Source organism: Pituophis catenifer, unplaced genomic scaffold (genome assembly GCF_029215685.1).
Source record: "Pituophis catenifer annectens isolate HBS135680 unplaced genomic scaffold, rPitCat1.0.hap2 SCAF_2, whole genome shotgun sequence".
Classification (NCBI taxonomy): domain Eukaryota; kingdom Metazoa; phylum Chordata; class Lepidosauria; order Squamata; family Colubridae; genus Pituophis; species Pituophis catenifer.
Window position 1 is genome coordinate 296,954,792 of NW_027256882.1, and position 27,046 is coordinate 296,981,837.

The window sequence follows — 27,046 nt, forward strand, 5'->3', positions numbered from 1 at the left end:
ATGCTCATCATTGTGCAGCTCCACACAAACCCGCCCCCCCCCCCCCCGGTCCCTGCCCTACTAAAGGGAGAATTGGGGAATAAAGGGAAATCCAACCCTCATAAGCCCAGCAAGCCAAATGGGGAAGGGAGAGGGTGCTCACCTGTGCCTTTCATGGCCAAGGCCTGGCAGGCTTCTCGCAGATAAATTTCTTCCCTTCAGAACAGGGACAAACATTCAAAGCTCCCTCATGCAGTTCCACACAGCCTTGTTTATAACTTGATCCCCTACAGTTTGGAGAAAGAAAGCAAGGAAAAAAGGCTGCTCCAGGCCTCTGCCCTCTGCCATGAGCTTCAACAGAATAACAGCATAAGGAGTTGGAGGGGACCTTGGAGGTCTTCTAGTCCAACCCTCTGCTCAGGCAGGAAACCCTATATCATTTCAGACAAATGGCTGTCCAGTTTCTTCTTAGAAACCTCCAAGGATGGAGCGCCCACAACGTCTGGAGGCAACTTCGGTTCCACGGAGTAATTGTTCTGACTGTCAGGAAATTCCTCCTTAGTTCTGGGGGTGCAGAAGCTGCCCTTGCCTCTCCCGCAGAGCCATCCCACCCTTGCCAGGGACCTGCCTGGCCCAGGCTGCAGAAAGCCTCCAGGCACCAGTGGGAGGTGGGGAAGGCCAGGCGGAGGCCGGGGGCTGCTGTGCCCCCCAAGGCAGCTCCCTTGTTAGACAGGAGGCCCCCACGGCCGGATTGCATCCTGTCCCCAAACAAGGAGGGGCCTTAAGAAAGGTTGCTGTGCATAGTTTGCCAGGGGGGATGGGTGATTTCATGCTGCACTTTGGGGAACAGGAAGGCTCCTCTTGGGGGAAAGGGATTTTGTCCACAACCATTTCAAGACTGTGCCTCGGAATCCGGATGGGGGTGCCCCAAAGTTTCAGAAATGGATTTGTAATTGTTTCCAGAGTGATAGAAATCATGTTTTTTCATACAAGCTCTGTGTGTGTGTGTGTGTGCGTGTGCGTGCGTTTGTATTAATTGTACAGATTGAACTTGGGAAGTGGGGCAATGATCTTTTCATTCTGGCCCCTCCCATTTAGATAATTCTGACTACAGAGCAAATGAAACAAGCACCAGATGTGAAGTTATTTGTTTTCTGGGCTCGGATACCCCACAGAGATATGCAGAACCTCAGAAGGCTCCAAAGAGGTTTTGTTCCCCCTTTCCAGAGAGTTGCAGGGTGTCCCACGTCTTCCCATCAGAGGCTGGGAGGGCTGGGCTGGCTCTGCCACCCTCAGTCCAGCACTGTCCTCCTGAGCTCCCTCAAGTGCCTCAGCCCTCCCCTCTCCCCTCTGGGTCAGCCCCGAGCAGGAGGGGCAAGTGAGAAGCCAAAGCCTCTAACTGACCCTAAGAGGGACGGGCATCAGGGCAACCCTGAAATGGCAGCCATCCCAATAGGGTTACATCTCAAAACCTGTGGAAATCTGGTCCAGCCACAGATCCTCCCAGGGACTCTTTATGAGGTCACGACTCACCCCATGGAAATCCCGATGTCAGGGGTTTGATCAACCCAGAAAAAGTTGCTCCTTGATTTTTTTAGGCCAATCCAGTAACGATTTGATCGTTCGGGGCTCTAAAACAAAATGAAAAAGACAATGCTGAGTGAAGGGAAGGGAAGTCGAAGCAATCAGTCAAAATGCCTAAACTGTGTTTCTTTCAGGGGAGGTCCCTGAGTATCCTAGAAGAGGACCCCGCCCCAGGGGGACCTTTGCAGCCTTGATGGAGCCACAGGGCGCTGACTGGGTGGCCCCTCTGGGCTGAGTTCCTGGGACCCTGACCCATCACTTTGACTGGAAGGATTAGAAACAGATGCTATCTGCAGGGAAAGAGTTGCCACTGCTTTGAGGGGGGGGTTCTTTGTGGGGCTGGGGATACACAAGCCAGACCCCCTGGAGAGGGGTTAGTTAGTTAGCTTAGTTAGTTTATTTGATTTGTATACCGCCCTACTCCCGAAGGACTCAGGGCGGTGAACAGCCAAACAATAAAATACATAGATACAAAAAAATTTAAAAACCAGATAAAATCAAATTAAATCATTTTGGCCCAGACAGATTAAAACACCCCAATAATTTAAAAACAGATTAAAATTTACATATTTTAAAAAGGGAAGAGATTAGGCCAAGCCTGCCTGATGGAATAAAAAGGTCTTCACAGCGCGGCGGAAGGTGCGCAGATCCGGGATCCTCCGTATCTCCGGGGGGAGCTCATTCCAGACGGTAGGTGCCCCCACAGAGAAGGCTCTCCCCCTAGGGGCCGCCAGTCGACACTGTTTGGCTGACGGCACCCGGAGGAGTCCCTCTCTATGAGAGCGTACTGGCCGGTGGGAGGCTATTGGTGGTAGTAGGCGGTCCCGTAGATAACCAGGTCCTAAGCCATGGAGCGCTTTAAAGGTGGTAACCAAAACCTTGAAGCGCACCCGGAAGACCACCGGGAGCCAATGCAGCTCGTGCAGGAGAGGTGTTACATGGGAGCGCCATGTCGCTCCCATTACCACCCGCGCGGCCACACTCTGCGCCAGTTGGAGCCTCCAGGTGCTCCTCAAGGGGAGCCCCATGTAGAGAGCGTTGCAATAGTCCAGGTGGGAGGTGACGAGGGCATGAGTGACTGTGCGTAACGAGTCCCGATCCAGAAAGGGATGCAACTGGCGAATCAGGCGAACCTGATGAAAAATCCTCCCGGTCACGGCCGTCAAGTGCTCTTCTAAAGACAGCCGTGAATCCAGGAGGACGCCCAAGTTGCGAGCCCTCTCCGTGGGGGCCAATGATTCGCCCCCAATAGTCAGTGATGGCGTCAACTGACTATATCGGGACGTCGGAAACCACAGCCACTCGGTCTTGGATGGGTTGAGCCTGAGCCTGTTCCTCCCCATCCAGATCCGTACGGCCTCCAGGCACCGGGACATCACTTCAAGGGCATCGTTGGGGTGATCCGGGGTGGAGATGTACAGCTGGGTGTCGTCAGCGTACTGATGGTACTCCACCCCGAAACCACGGATGATCTCGCCCAGCGGCTTCACATAAATGTTGAACAGGAGAGGTGAGAGGACCGACCCTTGCAGCACCCCACATATGAGGGGCCTCGGGGTCGACCTCTGTCCCCCTGTCAACACAGACTGTGACCGGTCAGAGAGAAAGGAGGAGAACCACCGCAACACAGTGCCTCCCACCCCTAACTCTTCCAACCGGTGCAGCATGATACCATGGTCAATGGTATCAAAAGCCGCTGAGAGATCTAACAGGACCAGGACAGAAGAGCACCCCCTGTCCCGAGCCCTCCAGAGATCATCCACCAATGCGACCAATGCCGTTTCCGTGCTGTACCCGGGCCTGAAGCCCAACTGGAACGGATCCAGATACGTCGTTTCATCCAGGTGCTGGGGGAGCTGTTGCGCAACCACACTCTCAACAACCTTCGCCACAAAACGAAGGTTGCAGACCGGACGATAATTTACCAACATTGCCGGGTCCAGGGAAGGCTTCTTGAGGAGAGGCCTCACCACCGCCTCTTTCAAGGTGGCAGGAAAGACACCCTCACTCAACGAAGCATTTATAATCCCCTGGAACCAGCCTCGTGTCACCTCCCAAGAAGCCAGCACTAACCAAGAGGGACACGGGTCCAATAAACAAGTGGTCGCGTTCAGTCTACCCAGAATCCTGTCCACGTCCTCAGGGGTCACAGGATCAAACTCATCCCAGATAACATTCTCAAGACCTGCCCCAGTCCCTCCCCCTGAGACTACCCAGTCGGAGTCCAGATCTTCCCGAATCTGAGTGATTTTGTCCTACAGATATTGAACAAAATCCTCAGCTCTACCCTCCAAGGGGTCCTCCCGTGCTTCCTGGTGGAGCAGGGAGCGGGTCACCCTAAACAGGGGGCCGGGCAATTATCTGATGACGCAATAAGAGCAGCAAAATAGCTACATTTCGCTGCTTTTATCGCCACTAGGTAATTCCTAATATGAGATCTTACCAGTGTCCAGTCAGATTCAGAAAGACTGGCCCTCCAACTACTCTCTAGGCATCTTTTCCGGCGCTTCAACTCCCTCAGCTCCTCAGTGAACCAAGGAGCTAAATGAGATCGGCGCCGGGTCAGAGGCCGCAAAGGCACGACCCGATCCAGAGCTCCAGCGGCCGCCCTATCCCAGGCAGCCACTAGGTCTCCAGTCGAGGCGTGTGCCAGAGCCTCAGGGAATGGCCCAAGCTCCATCTGGAACCTGTCAGGTTCCATCAGGCGCCTGGGGCGGAACCATCTTACCGGCTCCGCCTCCCTGTGGTGGGGTGTAGCGGTTCGAAGGTCGAGACGAAGGAGAGAGTGATCAGACCATGACAAGGGCTCGGTGACTATATCCCCTATCTTGAGATCATTCAACCACTGTCCAGAGACAAAAACCAGATCCAGCGTGTTTCCCCCCGTGTGGGTAGGGCCATGAATTAACTGGGTCAGGTCCATGGCTGTCATGGAAGCCATGAACTCCTGAGCCACCTCCGACGCCTCACCCACGGACGGCAGGTTGAAATCCCCCATGACCATAAGCCTAGGGGTATCAACCGCCACCGCGGCGATGACGTTGAGTAGCTCAGGCAGGGCTGCTGCCACGTGGCAGGGAGCCAGGTACATGATCAGCAAACCGCTCTGAACCCCGTGACCCCATTTCACAAGGAGGGATTCACAGCCGGCTGTCTGAGGAACAGTGGCCTCCCTCGGTCTCAGACCATCTTTAATGATAACCGCTACCCCCCCGCCCCTCCCCTGTGACCTTGGCTGATGGAATGCATGGAAACCTGGTGGGCTCATTTCAATGAGATGAACCCCCCCTCCTGGCCCAACCAGGTCTCCGTAATACCTGCCAGGTCCGCACCCCCCTCCTGAATAAGATCACAAATGAGGGGGGCTTTATTTACTACGGACCTGGGTTGAGAGAAGCCATGACAACAATACTGATTAAATCAACACTGACTTCCTACTAGATAGTTGGTCTAAATGCCCAGTTAATTACACTGTTAAGAATGGAAACCAATGAGCAGGATTCTCATGCCCAGCAGACACATCCCCACCCCCCAATTAGACCCAGAAAGCATCTGTGGGGAGAGCACAGGGCCAAGAGGCTCCCAGAGGGTGAGGGAAGCCAGGGGGCACAGAGGGGTGGAGGAACAAGAGGAGGGCCATACAATAAATTCCATCGCCAAAACCAACATCAGTCATAACAAACTCCTTTCACATCCTGACTTATCCATATTGCAAAGAATCCTCTCCCGTGAACTCCGATCAGAACTTAAAAGACGTCAAGAACAAGGACATACTGACTTATACATCGACTACCGTGCCAACTGTATCAAAAGGAAGTCCCACAACCTACATCCTAACACTCAATCCTCCTCCATCCAGCCCCCATCATCCAAAACTAGGCACGCATGCCCCTAACTTCCTCTATAACAACTATTACTGACCTTAAATGCAAGCTACTTAATGCAAGAAGCCTTGTAAATAAAATACCTGAATTCCTCTTCTTACTAAATATGGCTATATTTGACCTTATATTTGTCTGTGAAACTTGGCTGAATACATCCCTCCCTGACTCCATTACCACAGTAAGAGACTATCATGTTTACTGGTCTGATCGTGAAATCCGTAGAGGAGGTGATGTTGCTATCTTCTACAAAAAGTCCCTACATCTAAAAAATATTTAAGTTACACAGGAGCTTGCTCTTCATGAGACCATCGTCTGCAACCTGTCCTTAAATACCACATTTTGATTCTTACTATGTTACAGAGCCCCAGATTACAACATCGATCTGTCGAGATCCTCTTGACACCGCCAGCTATAGCGGCGACATTGATCCCTCCCGACCGAGACTCCTGGCGCTCAGCTTACATCACCGAGAAGATGGGGGGAGGTGGCGGTTCGGATCCGAAGCTCACACGGTGGAGGGGGGTGTTTGTTCTGTTCCATTAGGCGGGCGGTCACCCAGCAGCCGGGGATAGGCTATCCAGGCTCTCGACGCCCCACCCATCCATCGCAGCGCCGCGCCGCAAGAGGGACCTTTCTACGCACGCGCTGAGGAGACTGTACCCGGAAGGGTGTTGGCGGGCAGGCGCGAAGATTTAAAAGGCGTTGGGAGGCAGCCGCTCCCAACGCCGACTTTGCGTGTGTTTCGCCTGTGTTCACTTGCCGATGACGGGGCTGTTCGAGGGAATAAACGTTGAAGCATTCCGAAGCTGCTGGTAGCGTTTTCTTTTCCTTCGACTGCCAAATCGCAGCGGAGAGTCTGACACGATCATGCGAATAAGTTAACTTCACTACTAACATGGGCAGCCTCCTGCCCACACCCAATAATCTTTCTTGGTGACCTTAATTTACCACTTATTAATTGGACCCTAAATGAATGTACAACTGAACCTATACATGCAACCCTGTACAATACTGTAACTAATCTGGGACTTGATCAACTAGTAACTAACAACACTAGACTCAACAACTGCCTTGATCTCATCTTCTGCAACAGTTTAAACTCAATTTATGGACTACAAATAAAAGAACTATTCTCCAACAGCGACGATAGCATGATTAACTTTAGTCTCAACTTATGCCCTCACAAAAATCATCATAATGATGGGATTCCTAATTATAACTTTAAAAAAGCCAACTACGATCTCATAAACAATGAACTTTCATCTCTTGATTGGCAAATTCTATTCGCTGGCTGGAATACTGCAGACGACCTTTACAACATTTTCTTGCATGAAGTCAAAAGAATCATTAAACTTTACGTACCACTAATATCCCCCAAAACCAGAAAAAATAAGCTACCAATAACAATAAGGAAACTACAATCCAGAAAAAAATCTCTTTGGCGAAAAAACAAAATTAACTACATAGCTAACTTCAAAAACCGCTACAAAAACTTATGCCAACAAATAAAGACTGAATGCACCAATTATCACATCAAACAAGAGGAAAACCTTCTTCGCACAAAATCCACCCGTGCCTTCTATAATTTTGTAAACAACAAACTTAAAGACTCGAGATCCATCCCACCCCTAAAAGGACCAGATGACGAAGACTGTATTGATGAAATCGTTAAAGCCAATCTCTTTAACACATTATTCGGCTCAGTCTTTGTAAACAGCAACAACACATACCCAATATTTCTCAGTCGTAATACAGACAATTACAATGATTACGGTGATCTTATAGATATCGATTTTACAGAAGATAACGTTGAAAAGGCACTACGCAATCTAAAACCATCTCTATCTATTGGACCTGATGGACTATGTGCATACTTCTTAAAAAAAGCTTTCCACTGCAATTGCAGAATCTCTAAGCAAAATTTTTGAAAAATCTTTCAGTACCAGTTCCTTGCCCTACCAATGGTCACAGGCCACGGTCATCTCTATCTTCAAAAAGGGAGACCCTAGCCTAGTTGAAAATTACAGACCAATCTCTTTATGTTGCATCACCTGCAAAGTCATGGAATCAATCATTAACCAATCTATTATCCTCCACATAGAGACAAATAACCTACTCTCCAACAAACAATTTGGTTTCAGAAAAAAATTATCCTGTAATCTACAACTACTACATTGCAAAAATATATGGACTACACATCTTGATCAGGGCAAAGCAGAGAAAATACTATTTTCTCTGCTATTTTTCTATTTCAGCAGAGAAAATACTCTGGACATGATCAAAAGACCACCCCCTTTACCTTGGAGCCCTGAAATTGAGTTCCTGCATAAAAGAGCTTACACAACCCTGTTAAGTTCTATAGACACAGCTCTGTATGCCAGTCTTTCAGATGGCCTCACAGCTCAGGAAGTTTGGACTGCCCTATATAATTTGTTCCATAGTGACAATATGGCTGCAACCAGCAGATTGTCAAGAATTTTCCACAACTATAAACTCAAACCTGGTGTCAAAATGGGGGAACATTTGGCAACGCTTAAAGCCATGAGGGATGAGCTTATACAGAGGGGGGAGCCTGTTTCTGAATCCACTTTAATTAGTGTGATGTTGAACTCCCTAGACAAATCCTGGAGTCCCTTTATTATTTCTCTAGAAGGGGTTTCTAGGGAACAAAGAAATATAGAATACTTTTCTGGCCGCTTTATTGAGGAAGATTTAAGGCGCAGAGATGAGGAACAACAAGAAATGAAGGACGCATATCACAGGCCTAGGCCTCAGAGGAGGCGCCAGGACACAAGTGAAAGGATTAATACCCTTCCCACCTGCTTTGACTGTGGCATACAAGGTCACTTTAAAAGGGAGTGCCCTCGCTCTAGGGCCAACACGGCTGGACTTAAGCACAATAAAAATAAAAGAGGCCGTGGAAGAGGGGGAGGTGGTCATAAAGGATACCAATACTGTAGTGTCACTAGTGACAATCACACCTCCCAGGTAAAGGATGCTGAGGGGCTGTGGCTTCTTGATTCAGGTGCATCAACGCATATAGCCAACACGAAGCAACGATTTAAGGTTTTACACCCACTCAAGTCCTCAGTAAAAGTTGCCACTGGGGACAAGGCAGAGGTAACTGGGGAAGGCGTGATCAATGTGCCTGGTATAGGAGATGTCACAGGGGCACTGTATGTTCCCTCAATCAAGAACAACCTTTTAAGCATCTTAAAATTGACTGAGGATAAAAATGTAAAACTGGTTTTTGAGAAGGGTGGAGGTTATGTTTCCGAAAATGGGAGTGTTGTTGGCAATATTGTAAAAATCAACAATTTGCCTTATTTTTCCCCAAAAGCACAGGTCAAAAGGCACAAGAAACCTAACAAGAGAGCTCAGGGAGCTAACGCCCAGATAGAGCAGAAAGCTTCTGTGCCAGCCCCCAGGTTGTCGAAACTCAAGGACCCTGGACCTAAAACCAATGAAGCTTTTAAACCAGCTCCTAGGACATCCAAAGCCATTAAGGCTGAGCCCATTAAGGTCACAACTCCTCAGCCAATCCTGAGGAACTCTAAGGTGACCATTAATCCAGTGCCTACTCTCATTACTGAACAGACCAAGGCTTGTAATGGTAAGATACATAAGGTTGACAAAGTATGTATGGGTAAACTTTTACATTTGGATTGTGCTCATATATTACACCGCAGGCTCGGCCATGCCAGCTTCCCGGTTATTAAGAAAATGCAAGATTTTTCTGATGGGCTTAAGATAAAGAATTGTAATACCTATTTGGAATGTGCCATCTGTAAGGCAGCAAAATCTAAAACTGCTGCTATACCTAAGGTCTCTTCCCGTCGTGCAAGGTACCCTTATCAGCTGGTACACATGGATTTGGTTGGTCCTTTTAGACCCTCCCTTGGTAGGGGGCGTTATTTTTTAACAGTAGTAGATGATTACTCTCGTTATGGCCATGTATTTATTTTAAAGGACAAAACTGAAGTCTTTACCAACTTCAAATATCTTTACAACCAGATCCAAACGCAACACAAGGTGTGCATCGCTCAGGTGCAGAGTGATAGGGGGACTGAGTTTACATCCAAGATTTTCGAAAAGTGGATGAAGGAGAGAGGCATCCTCCATTTTAAATCATCCCCTCGAACTCCGTCCGAGAATGGTATTTCAGAAAGGAGAAATGGAGTGCTGCAGAATGTCATGAACTGCCTACTTGCAGATGCTGACATGAGCCAAGTTTTTTGGGCAGAAGCGGTTAAAATGGCTAATTATCTAGTCAACAGGACGTGGAGTAGTGCCATTAACCAAACCCCATACTTCCTGGTCCATGGAAGGAAACCTAGCCTCTCACACCTGAGAATTTTTGGTTCCTATGCCTGGGTCCATATTCCCAAGCACCTCAGAAGAAAGGGGGGCAAGGCATCAAGGAGGCTCAGATTTATAGGTTATGCAACCGGCAGCAAGGCCTCTAGGTTTGTAGATAAAAATAACCTTGTCATTGTCTCTAGATCAGCTTCCTTTGAGGAGGGGTCAAATTGGTCAAAAATTCATTCCAATGAACCCGGTTATTCCCCTATTAGAAGCGACACTGAACAAGCAGCACCACCTGAAGAGGATGAACCAACAAACTCCAAACAACTGATCAGCGAAGATCCGGATGGTGATGAATCCCTACCTGACTCTGACGATTCAGACAAGGAATCCCTGGGTGACTTCACACCTCCTGCCTCACCTAAACGACCATATCTTCGCAGCGCCTGGGACAGAGGCCCGCCCCATTTTGATTGGAAAGATACTTCCGGCAGCCCCAATTCTGACACCGATGCTCCGGATGACAATGATGATGGTGAGTGGCAATTTCCCAGACGATCAAAACGCTCCAATAAAGGGGTGCCACCCAAAAGGTTGGACATTGGCTGTGTTGCCTCGGTCAACAGCGTTACCATGGCCCCTAAAATGTACTCAGATGTCCTTCAGCTTCCCGAGGAAGAACAGCGCAGGTGGAGGGTGGCAATGGAGCGGGAAATGGACAGTCTCAAAAAATTGAAAGTCTTCATCCCCATGGAAGTCCCCAAAAAGAGGAAAGCAATTGGCACCCGTTGGGTCTACAAGGTCAAGCCAATGCCCAACAACAAACTCCTCTATAAGGCCCGGCTGGTAGCACAAGGCTACGCACAGCGCTACTTGCAGGACTTTGATGAAACATACTCTCCCACCGTGAGAGCGGAAAGTGTGAGGGCTGCTTTGGTCACTGCAGCAGCACATGGGGAACACATTTTTCAATTTGATGTGCAAACTGCTTATTTACACGCACATCTAAAACAAGAAATTTACGTCAGAGGTGCCCCCGGATTTCAACGGCAGGAAGGCCACACCTGGCTTCTGAAGAAAAGTTTGTACGGCCTCAAACAATCAGGCAGACTGTGGTACAAATGCCTGACTAAAACTCTCACATCACTGGGTTTCCATCCATCTCCAGCTGATAAATGTACCTTCACAAGGGATACCAAAGGGGGGCTGGAGAAAGTCCTAGTGTATGTCGATGATCTTTTATATATAGGGCCTGACAAGGGGGGAAGTACTATATTTGCCAGGACCCTACAAAAAAAGTTCACTCTAAAGTCTTTAGGATATGTGGACAAGTACCTAGGCGTACAAATCATCACTACACCAAAAGGTTTTGCTCTCTCACAAAAGGAAAAGATAGAGGAACTCTTGGTGAAATGTAAAATGGAAGATAGCAAGCCAACGGCTATCCCAATGCAGACCGACCATTATGGATTGGCACACAAGGATAGCCCAGAGTTCCAAAATAATACTCTATTTAGGTCAGTGATCGGCTCATTACTATATATAAGTAACTGGAGCCGTCCAGATATTGCCCTGGCCGTAAACCTGCTATCTAGACAAGTGGAACATCCTACCCAGTTCCACTGGTTGGCCATTAAAAAGCTATTAAGGTATCTCAAGACCACAGCAGATTACGTGCTTCGCTTGGAACCTGAGAATAGAGACAAGGCCCAATTAAAATGCTTCGCAGATGCGGACTGGGCCGGAGATACCAAGACACGTAGGAGTACTTCAGGCTTCTTGGTACTATTAAATGAGGCACCCATCCATTGGCATGTGGGGCAACAGAAATTTGTTTCGTGCTCCACCGCTGAGGCCGAATATGCATGCTTATCAGAGGCAGGGAACGATCTGATATGGTTTGATGCCTTAATTTCTAGCATCTGGACACCACCGACTTTGCCCATCCAAATTATAGAAGACAACACCGGGGCCATAGGCATTGCCAAAGCCTATGCGGTGGGAAAAAGGTCCAGACATATTGATATCCGCTATCAAAATGTTAGGCAACTAGTAGAGATGGGGTTTATATCTTTATCACATTGTCAGACCAAATATCAAACAGCTGATATTTTCACAAAACCTCTACCAGCAGATAGGCACAAAGATCTGTGTAAAAAGTTATGTCTCACAGGGTAAAATTTGTTGTGCATTGCATTTGTATGTTTGCATGCCATCGGCTCGCAAGGAGGGGAACTGTCAAGTATTTGCAAGCCATTGGCACATATATCATACAGACACTAGTGGAGGCAGGAAGTGCCCCCACCCCTATGTGGAGAGGAGGGGCTTACACTGAGTATAAAACCCCCTCTAACCTTTCCACCTTGCTCTCTCTTTTACGTTTGTCCTCCATGAGACATGATCTTTGATAGGGGTAGTCACACACGCTGTGTGCCCCCTACCCTAATGGATATTAAGACAGCCTTTGTATATAGTTAATATGTTTTGTTATATGAATAAATACATTTATCACATTTATTCATGCATCTGCCTTTGGACTCTTCTATGCTCCTGGGTGTTTTCTACGATCCCAATTTCCAGAGTATCATGTCCAGAGTATTTTCTCTGGTCCTGCTGAATGCCCGAGAGACGCCCAGCGCCCTGTGGAGGGAGAGGAAGTGCAACCCCTACCAAGAGGGAGAAGCCCGGGTGGAGACTTTGATGCCCTCCTCAGGAGTAAGGGGGGTGGTCACAGCCTTGTTGGATTGGGATGCACTTGGTGCCTAATTAGCCTTCAGACAATGGAGAAACTAGGCTGAGGAAGTTAAGGCACCCCATGGGGTCTCCCAGTTATATGGCTCACCTATGGGAGGGACACCAGCAACTTTCCTAACGGAGCCAGTGAGCTCAGGGCTGGGACCCAGGTGGAGACTATTCATTTTATTGTGGCTCCTGGAATGACCGAGACCATGGTCCTATGGCTAGCCTGGTGGAGGAAATAGAATCCATCAGTAGATTGGGAGAGCAACAAGTGGTGAATGTGGAAGAAAGTGGCTAGCCAGGCTTGTTGTGTTGTCGTGCGTATGACTGGTGGCACCACCATGAGGTTCGTCACACCGGTGCAGCTGCTCACACATACAGCGGCACAACAAACCTTGCGGCGTCCTGCCGTGCATGATGAGCCTCATGACAACCTGCTGCTGGTGGCTGCACCACCACGATAAGCCTCATGAAGACCCATTTCTGGTGGAGTTTGGGGGAGAGAAACAAGCCAGAGTCTCTGTTGCATCTGCTTTTCTTTCTCCCACCCCTGCCCTAGCTTGTTTTTTATGCCTGCGCCCCACCCCACCTTGTACAGATGGTGGGCGGGGCTTAAATAGGGCTTATTTTCAAGGTGGAGCTTATATTCGGTGCAGGCATGAAAATCAAGCTAGGGCTTGTTTTCAGGGCAGATTGTATTTTCAGGGAACCATGGTATCTAGCTATCTATGTCACCTATCTCATCTATCTCATTATCTACCTACCTACCTACCTACCTCTATCATCTATCTATCTATCTATCTATCTATCTATCTATCTATCTATCTATTTAATAAATAATAATAATAATAATAATAATATCATCTATCTATCTATCTATCTATCTATCTATCTATCATCTATCTATCTATCTATCTATCTATCTATCTATCTATCTATCATCTATCTATCTATCTATCTGCCATCTGTCAGACATGGTGTAGGGTCTTCTGCTTGGTTGGGGGGTTGGACTAGATGACCTACAAGGTCCCTTCCAATTCTGTTATTCTATATCCTGTTTCCCCAAAAATAAGACATCTACTGATAATAGGCCCAATCGAGCTTTTGAGCGCATGGCAATAAGGCCAAGCGCTTATTTCAGGGTTTAAAAAAAGTATAAGACATGGTCTTATTTTCAGGGAAACACGGTATCTGTCTGTCTGTCTGTCTGTCTGTCTGTCTGTCTGTCTGTCAGCTTTGGAAGCCATATTAGCACCGGAAGCTTCCACGCTGCCACCTTCTTGTGTGTGGGAAAGTAGGAGGGGGGATTTAGTAGAGGGAATGTTAGAATGTTAGTTAGACAAAATAGCATTCTTCTTTTCGGTCAAGGTCATGACAGTCCTGCATCTGGAGAAGGAGTGGTTGGAGTGATGTCTCAAGATGGGATGGATGGTGATTGGACCATGTGATGGACTGATGGGTGCAGGGAATGGATTTGGGGGTTTTGATTTACTGAGGGAAAACCCGGAACTCTCTGATTCGGGTTTTCCCAGATGTGCCAGTATAACTACTCTAATAAATGGAACTTTGAGAAAATGCTTGTCTCGGAGTTTTTAATTGAATTTGGGTTATTCTGGAATGTTAACACTATCTGTCTATCTATCTGTCTGTCTGTCATCTGTCAGAAATGGTGTAGGGTCTTCTGCTTGGGTGGGGGATTGGACTAGATGACCTACAAGGTCCCTTCCAACTCTGTTATTCTGTATTCTGTATTCTGTATTCTGTATTCTGTATGCTGTATTCTGTATTCTATCTATCTATCTATCTATCTATCTATCTATCTATCTATCTATCTATCTATTTATCTATCATCACATCTAACTCATTTATCTATCTAATCTATCCATCTCATCTACCATTTCTATCTTCTATGTATTGAAGGAAGGATCAGTCTGTGGTTTGGTGAAATCCCTGATCTCCTCTCTGGTTTCAACTTGCTGCCTGCCTGTAGCCTTAATCCTGCCCAGGAAGCCTTTGGTACTCACCGCAGGGGGCCAGACATCATGAGCATCCCAGGACGTTTTCAGAATAAGCAGGTGAGAGGAAGTGCCTTTGCAGTCCTGTTGGCTGCCCTCCCAAGTCTTCGGTCTATCAGAAATCCGCAAACACTTCCATCTAAAGAGCTTCCATCCTGGGGAACAGCAGCCTGGAGAAGAGGCCACAGGTCAGAGGAACATTGCTCTGGTCTAGTGCTGAAGCCTTTGCTCATGGCCAGACCAACCCAGAAGTGGCTCCCCCCAGCCATCACAGCCGGAGGTCTCTGGTCTTCCATGGAGACCATGTTCTTCCTGCACCCCACCTTCTGGAGAGGGGAAGAGCTGAGGAAACTGGGCTTCCCTGGAAGGGGATTCTTGGCCTCCGGCATGTTCAGAAATACACTCGCAGCTCCTGAGATGTTGCTTTGCAGCAGTTTTCATGTGAAGCAGCCCACCCTGCTGCCTGCCGGATGTGGAGGAGAACTAAAGCAGCTGCCATTTCTGGAGACAGGATTTCAGTTCTTGGATTGTGTTCTTTGTCCCCGGCTCCTCCTCCTCTCCTTCCACCTTAGAGGAACAGGACAGTATCTCGGTGGCCCTCCCGGTCCTTCTGGGTAGAGCCCTGTGAGAGATGGAGGAGCCCCAGCTGTGGGCGCTCATCCCCTGCTTGATGAGGCCCCTTGCATGGCCACAGATGCACCTCTCCTGCGGCTCCCCTTGGCCAGCTGCCCCCCTTGGCCCCACCAGCCAGGAGGGACATGAAACAGGTCTGTGAGCGATTTGACCAGAAGCATCGCAGCAAGACAGTCAGGGAATTAGTGGGCTCTGATGAGCTCCATGAAAACCCGGACTGATGAACCGCTGCCAAGTGGTCTTCGGACCAGAACTGTCCTGTAGGGACGGGGAAGAAGGAGAGGCTCCTTGGAAGGCCAAGAGGAACAGGCAAGTTCCTCCAAGGTCAGAGGAAACTCTCTATGACTCGGCAGTGGGGGACAGCAGCCATTGCGGCTCCCACGAAGCTGGGGCAACCAAACTAAGCATTGAGCAGGAGTGATGAATGGAACGGAGTTTTTTGAAGCCGGGTGAGTGACAGCCAACCCACGGTTGAAACAACAATAAGGAAAATAATTTTTAACTTTAAGACCCCTAGCGATAAAATAGTGGCTAATGAGCACAGGGGGAAGAAAAGAAGATTTTGAAGCATAATCTTAAAGGGACAAAAACCTGATGGAAAATTGACTTTTGAACAAAATTATTTGGAAATAATTTGGAAAATTTTAAATATCTAGAGAAATTGCCCCAAGATTGGTTAAAGGATCAGAAAGAAAGAAATAGATCCTTTTTTTCCCTTTCTTTTTCGAATTTCAAGAAAAACAAAAGAGAATGGACAATAAGCCCTATAAGAGAAGTGTTGTATAAATAAAAGGAAAAAAGGAAAAAAGAGGTGAGAAGAGCTGTTTAAATTCGGACTGGACTATAAAGCTCTAGGTCCGAGGGAGGCCACTGTACCTCAGACAGCCGGATGTGAGTCCCTCTTTGTGAAGTGGGGTCATGGGGTGTAGATGGGCTTGCTGATCGCCTACCTGGCTCCCTGCCACATGGCGGCGGCCCTGCCAGAACTGCTAGATGTGATAGCCGGGGTGGCGGTTGTTACCCCCAGACTTATGGTTATGGGGGATTTCAACCTGCCATCCGTCAGTGAAATGTCTGAGGCAGCTCGGGAGTTCATGGCTTCCGTGACGGCCATGGACCTGACCCAGTTAGTTCATGGGCCTACTCACACGGGGGGACACACTCTGGACTTGGTTTTTATCTCTGGTCAGTGGTTGAATGGTTTAGATATAGGGGATATAGTGATTGAGCCCTTGTCATGATCAGACCATTCTCTCATTCGGCTCGACTTCCGTACTGCTACACCCCGCCGCAGGGAGGTGGAACTGACTAGGTGGTTCCACCCCAGGCACCTGATGGATCCTGATAGGTTCCGGACGGAGCTTGGGCCATTCCCTGAGGCTCTGGCTCACGACTCGACTGAAAACCTGGTGGCCACCTGGGATAGGGCGGCCACTGGAGCTGTGGACCGTGTTGTGCCTTTGCGGCCTCTGACTCAGCGCCGATCTCACTTAGCTCCCTGGTTCTCCAAGGAGCCGAGGGAGATGAAGCACCGGAAAAGACGCCTGGAGAGCGGTTGGAGGGCTAGCCTTTTCAAATCTGACCGAACACTGGTGAGGTCTTATATTAAGACCTTCCTAGTGGCGATAAAAATGGCAAAGTTTAATTATTTTTCCATTCTTATCGCATCTGCGGATAACTGCATGACAAAATCGCTCAGATTCGGGAAGGCTTGGAATCTGACTGGGTAGATGCAGGTGGGGTGATGGAGGCAGGTCTTGAGAGTGTTATCTGGGAGGAGTTTGACCCGGTAACCCCCGAAGACGTGGACAGGATTCTAGGTAGACTCAGCACGCCCACATGTTTATTGGACCCGTGTCCCTCCTGGTTGGTGGTGGCTTCCCGGGAAGTTACACGAGGCTGGCTCCAGAGGATTATCAATGCTTCTTTGAGAGAGGATTGCTTTCCCGCCGTATTGAAAGAGGCGGTGGTGAGGCCCCTCCTCAAGAAGCCCTCCCTGGACCCGGCTGTTTTAGCAAATTATCGTCCAGTCTCCAACCTCCGCTTTGTGGCGAAGGTTGTTGAGAGTGTGATGGTGCGACAGTTCCCCCAGTACCTGGATGAAGCGGTTTATCTTGATCTGTTCCAGGTACAGCATGGAAACGGCATTGGTCACATTGGTTGATGATCTCTGGAGGGCTCGGGACAGGGGTTGTTCCTCTGTCCTGGTCCTATTAGACATCTCAGCGGCTTTTGATACCATCGACCATGGTATAAAGCTGTGCCGGTTGGAAGGGTTAGGGGTGGAGGGCACCATGTTATGGTGGTTCTCCTCCTTCCTCTCTGACTGGTCACAGTTTGTGTTGATAGGGGGGCAGAGGTCGACCTTGAGGGACTTTGTATGCGGGGTGCTGCAGGGGTCGGTCCTCTCACCCCTTCTGTTCAACATTTATGTGAAGCCGCTGGGTGAGATCATCCGTGGTTTCGGGGTGAAGTTCCATCAGTACGCTGATGACACTCAGCTGTACCTCTCCACCCCGGACCACCCCAATGATGCCCTTGATGTGATGTCCCAGTGTCTGGAGGCCGTGCGGATCTGGATAGGGAGAAACTGGCTCAAGCTCAACCCATCCAAGACCAAGTGGCTGTGGTTCCCGGCGTCCCAATATAGTCAGTTGGTGCCATCTCTGACTATTGGGGGGAGTCGTTGGCCCCCACGGAGAGGGCTCGCAACTTGGGTGTCCTCCTGGACGCACAGCTGTCCTTAGAAGAACATGTGACGGCTGTGGCCAGGGAGGCTTTCTATCAGGTTTGCCTGATATGCCAGTTGCGTCCCTTTCTGGATCGGGACTCCTTGCGCACGGTCACTCATGCCCTCATCACTTCTCGCCTGGACTACTGTAATGCTCTCTACATGGGGCTCCCCTTGAAGAGCACCTGGAGGCTCCAACTGGTCCAGAATGCGGCCACGCAGGTGATTATGGGAGCGTCATGGCGCTCCCATGTAACACCTCTCCTGCACGAGCTGCACTGGCTTCCGGTGGTCCCCCAGGTGCAATTCAAGGTGTTGGTTACCACCTTTAGAGCGCTCCATGGCTTAGGACCTGGATATCTACGAGACCGCCTTCTGCCACCGAGAACCTCCCACCGGCCAGTACGCTCCCACAGAGAGGGGCTCCTCGGGGTACCGTCGGTCAAACAATGTTGACTGGCAGCCCCCAGGGGGAGAGCTTTCTCTGTGGGAGCACCTGCCCTCTGGAACGAACTCCCCCCAGAGATACGGACAATTCCGGATCTACATACTTTCTGTTGGGCCCTCAAGACTTTTTTATTTCAATAAGCCAGGCTGGCCTAACTTTTCTAATTGTCTAATTTTAATTTGAATTTTAAATGGGGTATTTAAATTGTTGGGCCAAATTGTTTAATATATTTTAAATTCCTTTTAAATTTTGTATTTTTATGTTTTTTCCTTTGGCTGTTCACCGCCCTCAGTCCTTCGGGAGAAGGGCGGTATATAAATTTAAATTTAAATAAAATAAAAATAAATAAATAAAACTGATTTGCTATTTTTAAAGTTAAAAAGAAAAAGGGAAGCTAAGTAAGATTGTTAATGTAGATTGAAACAAAATGGATATTTGTTAGACAATCGAAAATTGTGGATTGCAGAGAGACACCTTCAGGAGTAAAAAGGAATATTGCTACTTGGTCCTTGTTTTGGAAAATTGTGAACTTTACAGATAACAGCCGTGAGAACTTTTGGGGAGGATTTTTTTTGCCTGCAAGCGGCTTGACTTTGGGGAAAAAAAAGGAATACAACTTTTAAAATCAGAATAATAGTAACTCAGAAAGAATAAAATGGCGCAGGAAATTAGAGAAATGATTAAATCGATTACTTGTCATGGAAAATGGAAATAAGAGAAATAACTACAATGTTACACGGAGGATTAAAATCTGAGGACACAAGCTGAGATGGAGCATACGCAAGCGGACAAGGAAATGAAGATGGAGAAGCAAGATATAGAGGCTGAAAATAAAGAAGATAAAGACAATGTGATTAAATATGAAGAAGTAACTAAACATGTGGATAGTAATAATAAAAAGGAGGTTTTTAGAGATTACATTGGGATTAACAATGGAAAAAATAAAGAGGATGGAAAGAGACAAATAAGGAAGGGAGGATGGAATAGAAAGAATATAAAGAACTGAAATGATTACACTGGGATTTACAGTGAAAAGAGAAAAAAGAGAAAAAGGGTGGAAAATAACAGGAAATATAGGGCAAAATAGAAGAGTTCAGGACTTTGAAATACAAAATGATAATATTGGGATAAATAGTGGGATAAACAGTGGTGAAACAAAAAAAGAGAAAAGAGAGGAGGAACAATGGGAAATATAGGGCAAAACAGGAGAGATCAGGATTTTAAGGCACAAAAGGAAAAAAGGGGAAAGAAAAAGGTAAAAATGAAAATGAAAAGGGAAAAAAGGAAAGAAATGAAAGAGGAATATGATGTATATGACTAAAATTGAAATATGAATTGTAGTAAGAACTGTTAAATCATATGATGGTGAAAATGAATCGAAAAATAATTGAAATAATAATTGAAACATTTTTGTGGTGTGTGTACAAACGATTAAGTGATGATTTGGAATAATACAGGGGGAAAGTTATATGATTAGAGGATAATAGTTAGAATATTAAATTCAACTAAGGTGTTTTTTTTTCTTCTGGTTCATATATAAATGAAAAAGATATCTATATAATCAATTGATTTATATTAAAATGTTGGATTGTATTAGTTAAGGAAATGTATATTATAAAATAAGTGGGTTTATTATTAATATAAGAATTAAATAACTAACACCACATAATTAATTAATTTGATGATGGATATAAAAATTAGATGATAATGGGAAGGGGTTTAATATAGAATAGAAGGGAAAATGGAAAAATTGTATTTTTAGTTGAAAGGACTAAAAATTGTTTAAATTTGTTAACCAGCCAAATACTTTATTCAGCAAAAATACATTGTATGTTTGTGTGTGTGTGTTTGTGTAAAAAATAAAAAAAAACTTTACAAAAAAAGAAAAAAAAAGAAACAGGTCCGTGAGCCACCGGGGGGGGGGGGAGAGGGGGGGAGCAAAGCAGCAACAGGAGCACCTCCTCCTTCCCAGGGAAAGGATCCTACCAGGGTGGGCAAACAGCTCGCCGTCTTTAGGGAGGGCATCATTCCTCCCTTCCCTACAAGGCTGGGGTGGCCTCCTTGGTGGTGACCACAGAGTTCTGCAAGCCAAAGGCCACTTTGAAGCCAGCTGATCAGTGGACAGAATGCCTGGTTCTTCACAGGCTTCCCTGCCCCCCTCACATCACCCCATAGCCCCCTACACTTTCTTTGCATAACAGGAGAATGCAAAGCTGAGGAAGGATGGCCAGACAATAGGAGGCAAGGGAGGGAGGGGGCAGGAGGGACAAGGAGAGGTGGAGGCAGCCTCTGCCCTGGATCCTCTTTGGGCGAGAGGAGATTCCTGCAGAGGAAAGGCAGGAGCCTGGCAGCTTTTCTGAAGCCCAGATGGCTTCGGTGGGCACTGGGTCCCCTGCAGGGGAGGATCAGCTGTTCAAGGCTGTAAGTAAGAGATGCTGGATTGGCAGTGGGTGCTGAAAGGCTCTGCAAACACAAGCAATAACAATAGCAATAGCCCTTAGACTTCTTTGCGGCTTCACGGTGTTTCACAGCCCTCTCTAAGCGGTTTACAGAGTCAGCCTGTTGCCCCCAACCATCTGGGTCCTCATTTTACCCACCTTGGAAGCCTGGAAGGCTGAGTCAACCTGGAGCCCCGACAGGATCGAACTCCAGGCTGTGGGCATTGAGTTTGCCTGCAATGCTGCACACTAACCTCTGTGCCACCAGGGCTCTCAAGATGCCTCACCAACCCCACAACTAAAGACTGAAGAGGCCGATTCCCAGCCGCAAGTACAGATCAGTGGCCCGTTTTTCTGCCCCAACCTCAACAGGACAGCTGAAGCAAGTTGTATAGCGGGTACCAGCCAAAGGGGACTCCCGGCTTGGGCTTCCGAAGGTTGGTTGTTCTCCATCCCTCCCCAAGGAAAGAGGGCTCCACCAGCAGCCTGTCTCCTCTGGGGTTGGCATCATTCACACAATCACTCTTTAGCCTGGCACGGTGCGCAGCCCCAGCCAGCAGGTTTAATGGGAGGTTCAGGGAGGGGGGGAGGTCCCGAGAGGGAGCTGAGTCTGGCTCAGGTCTCCCTCAAACCTGGCCTGTGGGACTCACTCCCAGTAAGAGAAGCCAGAACTGGGATCCAAGTTTAGAAAAGACTTGACTGTTATGGATAGAGAATGAGAGAGACGGCAAAGGGCTGGGAGGTAATGAGAGCCAGTTCCTGAAGTTCAGGCAGAGTGGAGGCCGGCCAGTCGCTGAGAGGAGAGCCAGAGAATGCCTGAATGGCCAATGGACACCAGACAGAGGGAGACAAGGTAAGCACGCCCCTTATTTCCTCAATACCAACCACCACTGACCTTAAATGCAAACTAATAAACGCAAGAAGCATCATAAACAAAATGCCCAAACTTCTCCTCTTATTAAATATTGGTACATTTGACATTATATTTGTCTGTGAAACATGACTAAACTCATCCCTCCCTGACTCCATTATCACAGTAAGAGAATATCACGTTTACCGATCTGATTGCGAAACCCGCAGAGATGGTGGAGTAGCTATCTTCTACAAAAAGTCACTAAACCTAAAAATTATTCAAGTTGCACATGAACTCGCTCTTCCGGAAACTGTTGTCTGCAAACTGTCCTTAAACATCACACTTCGCTTCTTACTATGTTACAGAGCCCCTGATTATGACATTGCACATGTGAACAAATTAACTACACTACTAACATGGACAGCCTCTTGCCCATACCCTCTCATCTTTCTAGGTGACCTCAACCTACCTCTTATTAATTGGACAATAAATGAATGTACAACTGAACCCATCCATACAACCCTATACAATGCTGTTACTAATCTAGTTCTAGATCAACTAGTAACTAATAACACTAGACTCAACAACTGCCTTGACCTCTTCTTCTGCAACAGCTTAAACTCAATTTATGGACTACAAATAAAAGAACCCTTTTCCAACAGTGACCACAACATGGTAGACTTTTGTCTCAATATACACCCTTACAAAAATCACCATAATAATGGGATACCCAACTACAACTTCAAAAAAGCCAACTATGATCTCATAGACACCGACCTCTCATCTCTTGATTGGCAAATTCTATTCTCTAACTGTAAAACTGCCGAAGACCATGATAATATTTTCTTGCTCAAAATCAAGAGTTATTAAACTATATGTACCACTTATTTCCACCAAAACCAGGAAAAACAAATTACCCATATCAAAAAGAAAGCTCCAATCCAAAAAAAAATCCCTCTGGTGAAAAAACAAAACTGGCTATGTAGCAAACTTTAAAAGCTGCTACAAAAATATATGCCACCAAATAAAAACTGAATGCACCAATTACCACATCAAACAAGAAGAAAACCTTCTGCGCATGAAATCCAATTGCGCCTTCTATAATTTTGTAAACAACAAACTTAAAGACTGTAGATCCATCCCAACCCTAAAAGGACCTAATGGTAAAGAATGCAATGATAAAGCAGTTAAAGCAAACCTCTTTAACAAATTCTTTGGCTCAGTCTTTGTTAACAGCAATGGCTCATGCCCAACATTTCCTAGTCGTACCACTAATGACTACAACAATCTAACACAAATAGATTTCACAGAAGATAACGTTGAAAAGGCACTACATAGACTGAAACCATCTCTATCTTTTGGACCTGATGGATTATGTGCCTACTTCTTAAAAAAGCTTTCCACTGCCATAGCAGAACCTCTAAGCATAATCTTTGAAAAATCTTTCAGTACCAGCTCCTTGCCCAACCTGTGGTCACTAGCCACAGTCATCTCTATCTTCAAAAAGGAAGACCCCAGCCTAATCGAAAATTACAGACCAATCTCTTTATGTTGCATCACCTGCAAAGTCATGGAATCAATCATCAACCAATCCATTATCCTCCACCTAGAAACAAACAACCTACTCTCTAATAAACAATTTGGTTTCAGAAAAAAATTATCCTGTAATCTACAACTTCTACACTGCAAAAACATATGGACTACAAATCTTGATTAGGGCAAAGCAATAGATGCAATTTACATAGACTTCTTTAAAGCTTTTGATTCAGTGGTACATGACAAACTACTTCTAAAACTGAAATCCTACGGCATCTCCGGACCGCTCCATAATTGAATAACTGCATTCCTGCCAAACAGACAACAAGTGGTCAAAATAGGGAGCACCCTATCAAATCCTGCACCTGTTAATAACGGTGTCCCCCAAGGCAGAGTTCTAGGACCAACACTCTTCATACTATACATAAATGACTTTTGTGATCATATTATAAGTAACTGCGTTCTCTTCGCCGATGATGTTAAACTATTTAACACCACCAACAATGCTGCTACCCTTCAAAAAGACCTTGACTTTGTGTCGGAATGGTCAAAAAATTGGCAACTCCAAATCTCAACCAACAAATGCTCTGTCTTACACATTGGCAAAAAGAATCAGAAAACTAAATACAAGCTAAGTGGACATGACCTTGTAGATGACCCTCACTCTGTCAAGGACCTTGGAGTACTCATATCAAATGATCTAAGTGCCAAAGCCCACTGTAACAACATTGCCAAAAAGGCATTAAGGGTTGTAAATCTAATCTTGCATAGCTTCTTCTCCGGTAATATTACACTACTAACTGAAGTATACAAAAAATTTGCTAGACCAATTCTCGAATACAGCTCATCTGTCTGGAACCCGCACTGCATATCGGACATTAATACAATTGAGCGCGTCCAGAAATATTTCACAAAAAGAGTCCTCCATTCCTCTGCTCGCAACAAAATACCTTATGCCACCAGACTTGAAATTCTGGGTTTAGAAAATTTAGAACTACGCCGCCTTCGGTATGACCTAAGCATAACTCACAAAATCATCTGCTACAATGTCCTACCTCTCAATGACTACTTCAGCTTTAACCACAACAATACACGACAATAGATACAAACTTAAAGTGAACCGCTCCAAACTCGATTGCAGAAAATACGTTGTTAATGCCTGGAATGCACTACCAGATTCTGTGGTCTCATCCCAAAACCTCCAAAACTTTAACCTAAGACTGTCTACTGTTGACCTCACCCCATTCCTAAGAGGTCTGTAAGGGGCGTGCATAAGAGCACCAGTGTGCCTACCGTCCCTGTCCTAATGTTTCCGTTAATTGTATTCATTTTATGTATTCAATTCATGCTTATACTTATATATATTATCTAATATGTACTCGACAAAATAAATAAAATAAAAATAAAAAATAAAAAAGAGCTGAACTCAGGACAGGGAGGAATTTCCTGACTGTGAGAGCTCTTCGGGCAGAAGGTGAGGCTCCATCACTGGGGGTCTTTGCAACATATTGAGCAGATATTTCTCAGGAAGGATCTCTGCTTTGGGCAATACATTGGACTGGAAGATCAACAAGGTTCTTCCAATTTTGGGACTCCACTTCCCCATTGGCAGGCAAGAAATACATAAAAGCAGTCATATAATACATCTAAATATAATTTTGAAGATTCTTCAAAGAAAAACCTAACACAGAGACACACACCCCATAGCATGCAGCCTCACCCACTTTGCAACACTGCTGCCCCCACCGAAGCACTTCCTTCCCCCGTGAAATATTTGCCTGCCATCTTGTGCAGAGGGCTCACCGCCTCCCCCTCGCCCCCAGCTGGTCTGGGTTTTCCCCAGATTGGCTGCAGGAGAGCCCAGCTGCGGCTGGCAAGGGGGGGGGCTCCCTCAGCAGCCTTCCGGTTGTTTCCTACTCACATGCAAACCTGAAGCAGCCAGGAGGGGGCTGCAGAGACCACCCCCCTCAGCCCCACAGGTTCCCAAGAAGAGCAGGAACGCACCGATCTGCTGGCAGGAGGAGGCCTGGCTGAGGTTGGCCATCAGGCTCATCCTCTCCCTCCACAGGAAATCCAGGTTGCGGTTGGCTTGGTCCAGCAGGAGCTCCTGTTGCTGCAGTTGCTGCTGGGTCCAGTTCTCAGCTGCCCAGCTGTGCCAAAGGGCCACCACAGTGGAGTTGAGCTCGGCCGCATGGTCTTGGGATGCCTGCTGGAGCTGCCGGGTGGCCTGCACGTCTGGAGAGAGGAGGCAGTTGGGGAACCAGAGCATGGAGTGGGGGAGGAGGGAGGAAGGGAGGGGACCAGTCACTGGGCAGGTGGGCTGGTCTGAGCTCAGGAGATGCCAAGGCAAGGTGTGGGAGGAAGAAATCCATGCCACCCTCAGATATCACGGCACCCCTTTTCCCCAAGGAAGCTGCAGGGGGACGGTCAAGGCTGGGTCTCCAGGACTCACATTGTACCCCAAGGCTGACGATGATGGAGAGAAGAAAGAGGCTGATGCCCAGCACTCCCAAGGCCGCCCACCTGGTCTGGGGTCTCCACCCTGGAGAGAAACACACCACTCAGGACATCCTAAGAAAGGATAGGGGATGCCCCCCTTTCATGCCCCCCTTTCATGCCCACCTCCGCTGTCCTGATGCCCCGAGACCAGGGCGCTTCGTGTCCTTGCAGCAGGCTGCTGTTTTCGGGGTTTGATCCCCTGGGCCACTGCAGGCCCCTCTGCCCTCACGGGGGTCTCCTGAAGAAGACTCTGGCCTGTGGGGAAGAGCAGAACGTGCTTGGAGGGAGCCGGGCTGGGGGTGAAAGGTGCAAAAAACAGGAAACTGGGATGCCTGGGCTATTCTGCCCCCCTAGGAGCCCTCCAGGTTAGGGACTGGGCACCAGGGAAGTCCCCGGGTGAAGGAGGAGGAGGGCATGTGTGAAGAAGGTGTCCCTGCCTAACTCTCCTGGGGAGGGAGAGAAATGACTCCTCCAGGTTTGCCGTGCTTTGCTGTGCCCCCCCCCAATCCAGATGGCACACAAACACTGAAAGGAAACCCCTTAAACAGGGCTGAGCACCCGACGCAGCCCCAGGGCCAAGGGGGGAAGGCCACTTGAGCACTGAGGAACCGGCACTCACCTTTGGCCCCCTGGCCAGTTCTGGGGGGCTCCTCCTGTGCCCTGGATCCCTGGAGGTTCTCATAGGTGAGCTCCCCTTCGTCCAGCTCTGGAAGACAAGCAGGGGTCACGGGGGAAGGAGGCATGGGGGGAGCCCTGGAAGGGCCAGCCTGGCTAGCTCCTACCTTCCCCATGGCTTTTCTCCAGGGGGCTTCCTACAAACTGCAGATCAGCATAGGTCACTCTCTCAAACATCAGTGGTCACTCTGTGTGCGTGCGTGCGTGTGTTTGTGTGTGTGGAGTGGCAGAGAGAAAGGAACTGCAGCTGACAGGCTGAGGGCTGGTCAGGAGGGAGGCTGGGAAAGCAGAAGTTGAGGGTTGTGGGGGGAGCCAACCCAGCACGGGGTTGCCCAAAGGGAAATGGGGAAGGGCAGAGGCTGCTGCTGCTGGCACTCAGCCGTCAGAAGTGTGGAGCACAACCTGGGTGGAAGAAAGTGTTATGCAGATACTCTGGGGTTCACTTTTGGACATTCACTCGTACACTCACTGCCCCAGAGAATAGCCAGACTAAGATCACTTTGAAGGCATAAGCCTGTGTAAATGTTTTTTTATCTTTATGTCGTATGTTGCGTAAATGTTTTATTTATGTTTTAATAAAGTTTATAATTTTTTTTAAAAAGCTATACATTTCTCAACAAATGGAGCCAAGAGTCATTCTTTCTTAGAGGTTCAAACTGTGGCAGCTCTAACAGTGATTGTCCAGTGGGACCAGTGGTGGGTTGCCCCCAGTTCGCACCGGTTCTAT

At 47.5% G+C, this 27,046-nt stretch overlaps 1 protein-coding gene across 1 annotated transcript; it reads right to left on the reverse strand.

Moving 5' to 3' along the window:
• Positions 1-151: 151 nt before the first annotated feature.
• On the reverse strand, positions 152-26,512 carry LOC139313399 (B-cell differentiation antigen CD72-like). Its single transcript, XM_070939007.1, has 8 exons — positions 26,427-26,512; positions 26,264-26,350; positions 25,768-25,899; positions 25,598-25,687; positions 25,150-25,380; positions 14,516-14,676; positions 1,513-1,610; positions 152-266 (listed from the first exon to the last, which is right to left on the reverse strand). The coding sequence occupies exons 1-8, from the start codon at positions 26,494-26,496 to the stop codon at positions 152-154; spliced, it is 984 nt and encodes a 327-aa protein (XP_070795108.1). The 5' UTR covers positions 26,497-26,512.
• Between the last annotated feature and the right edge of the window lie 534 nt (positions 26,513-27,046).

Excerpts from the sequence above, each read along its gene's own strand:
- LOC139313399 (XM_070939007.1), bottom strand. The coding sequence starts at position 26,496 with ATGTTTGAGAGAGTGACCTATGCTGATCTGCAGTTTGTAGGAAGCCCC. Across the intron at positions 25,688-25,767 it reads GGGGCATCAGGACAGCGGAG|GGTGGAGACCCCAGACCAGG; the intron begins GTGGGCATGAAA and ends GTTTCTCTCCAG. Across the intron at positions 267-1,512 it reads GACATCGGGATTTCCATGGG|GGGATCAAGTTATAAACAAG; the intron begins GTGAGTCGTGAC and ends TCCAAACTGTAG.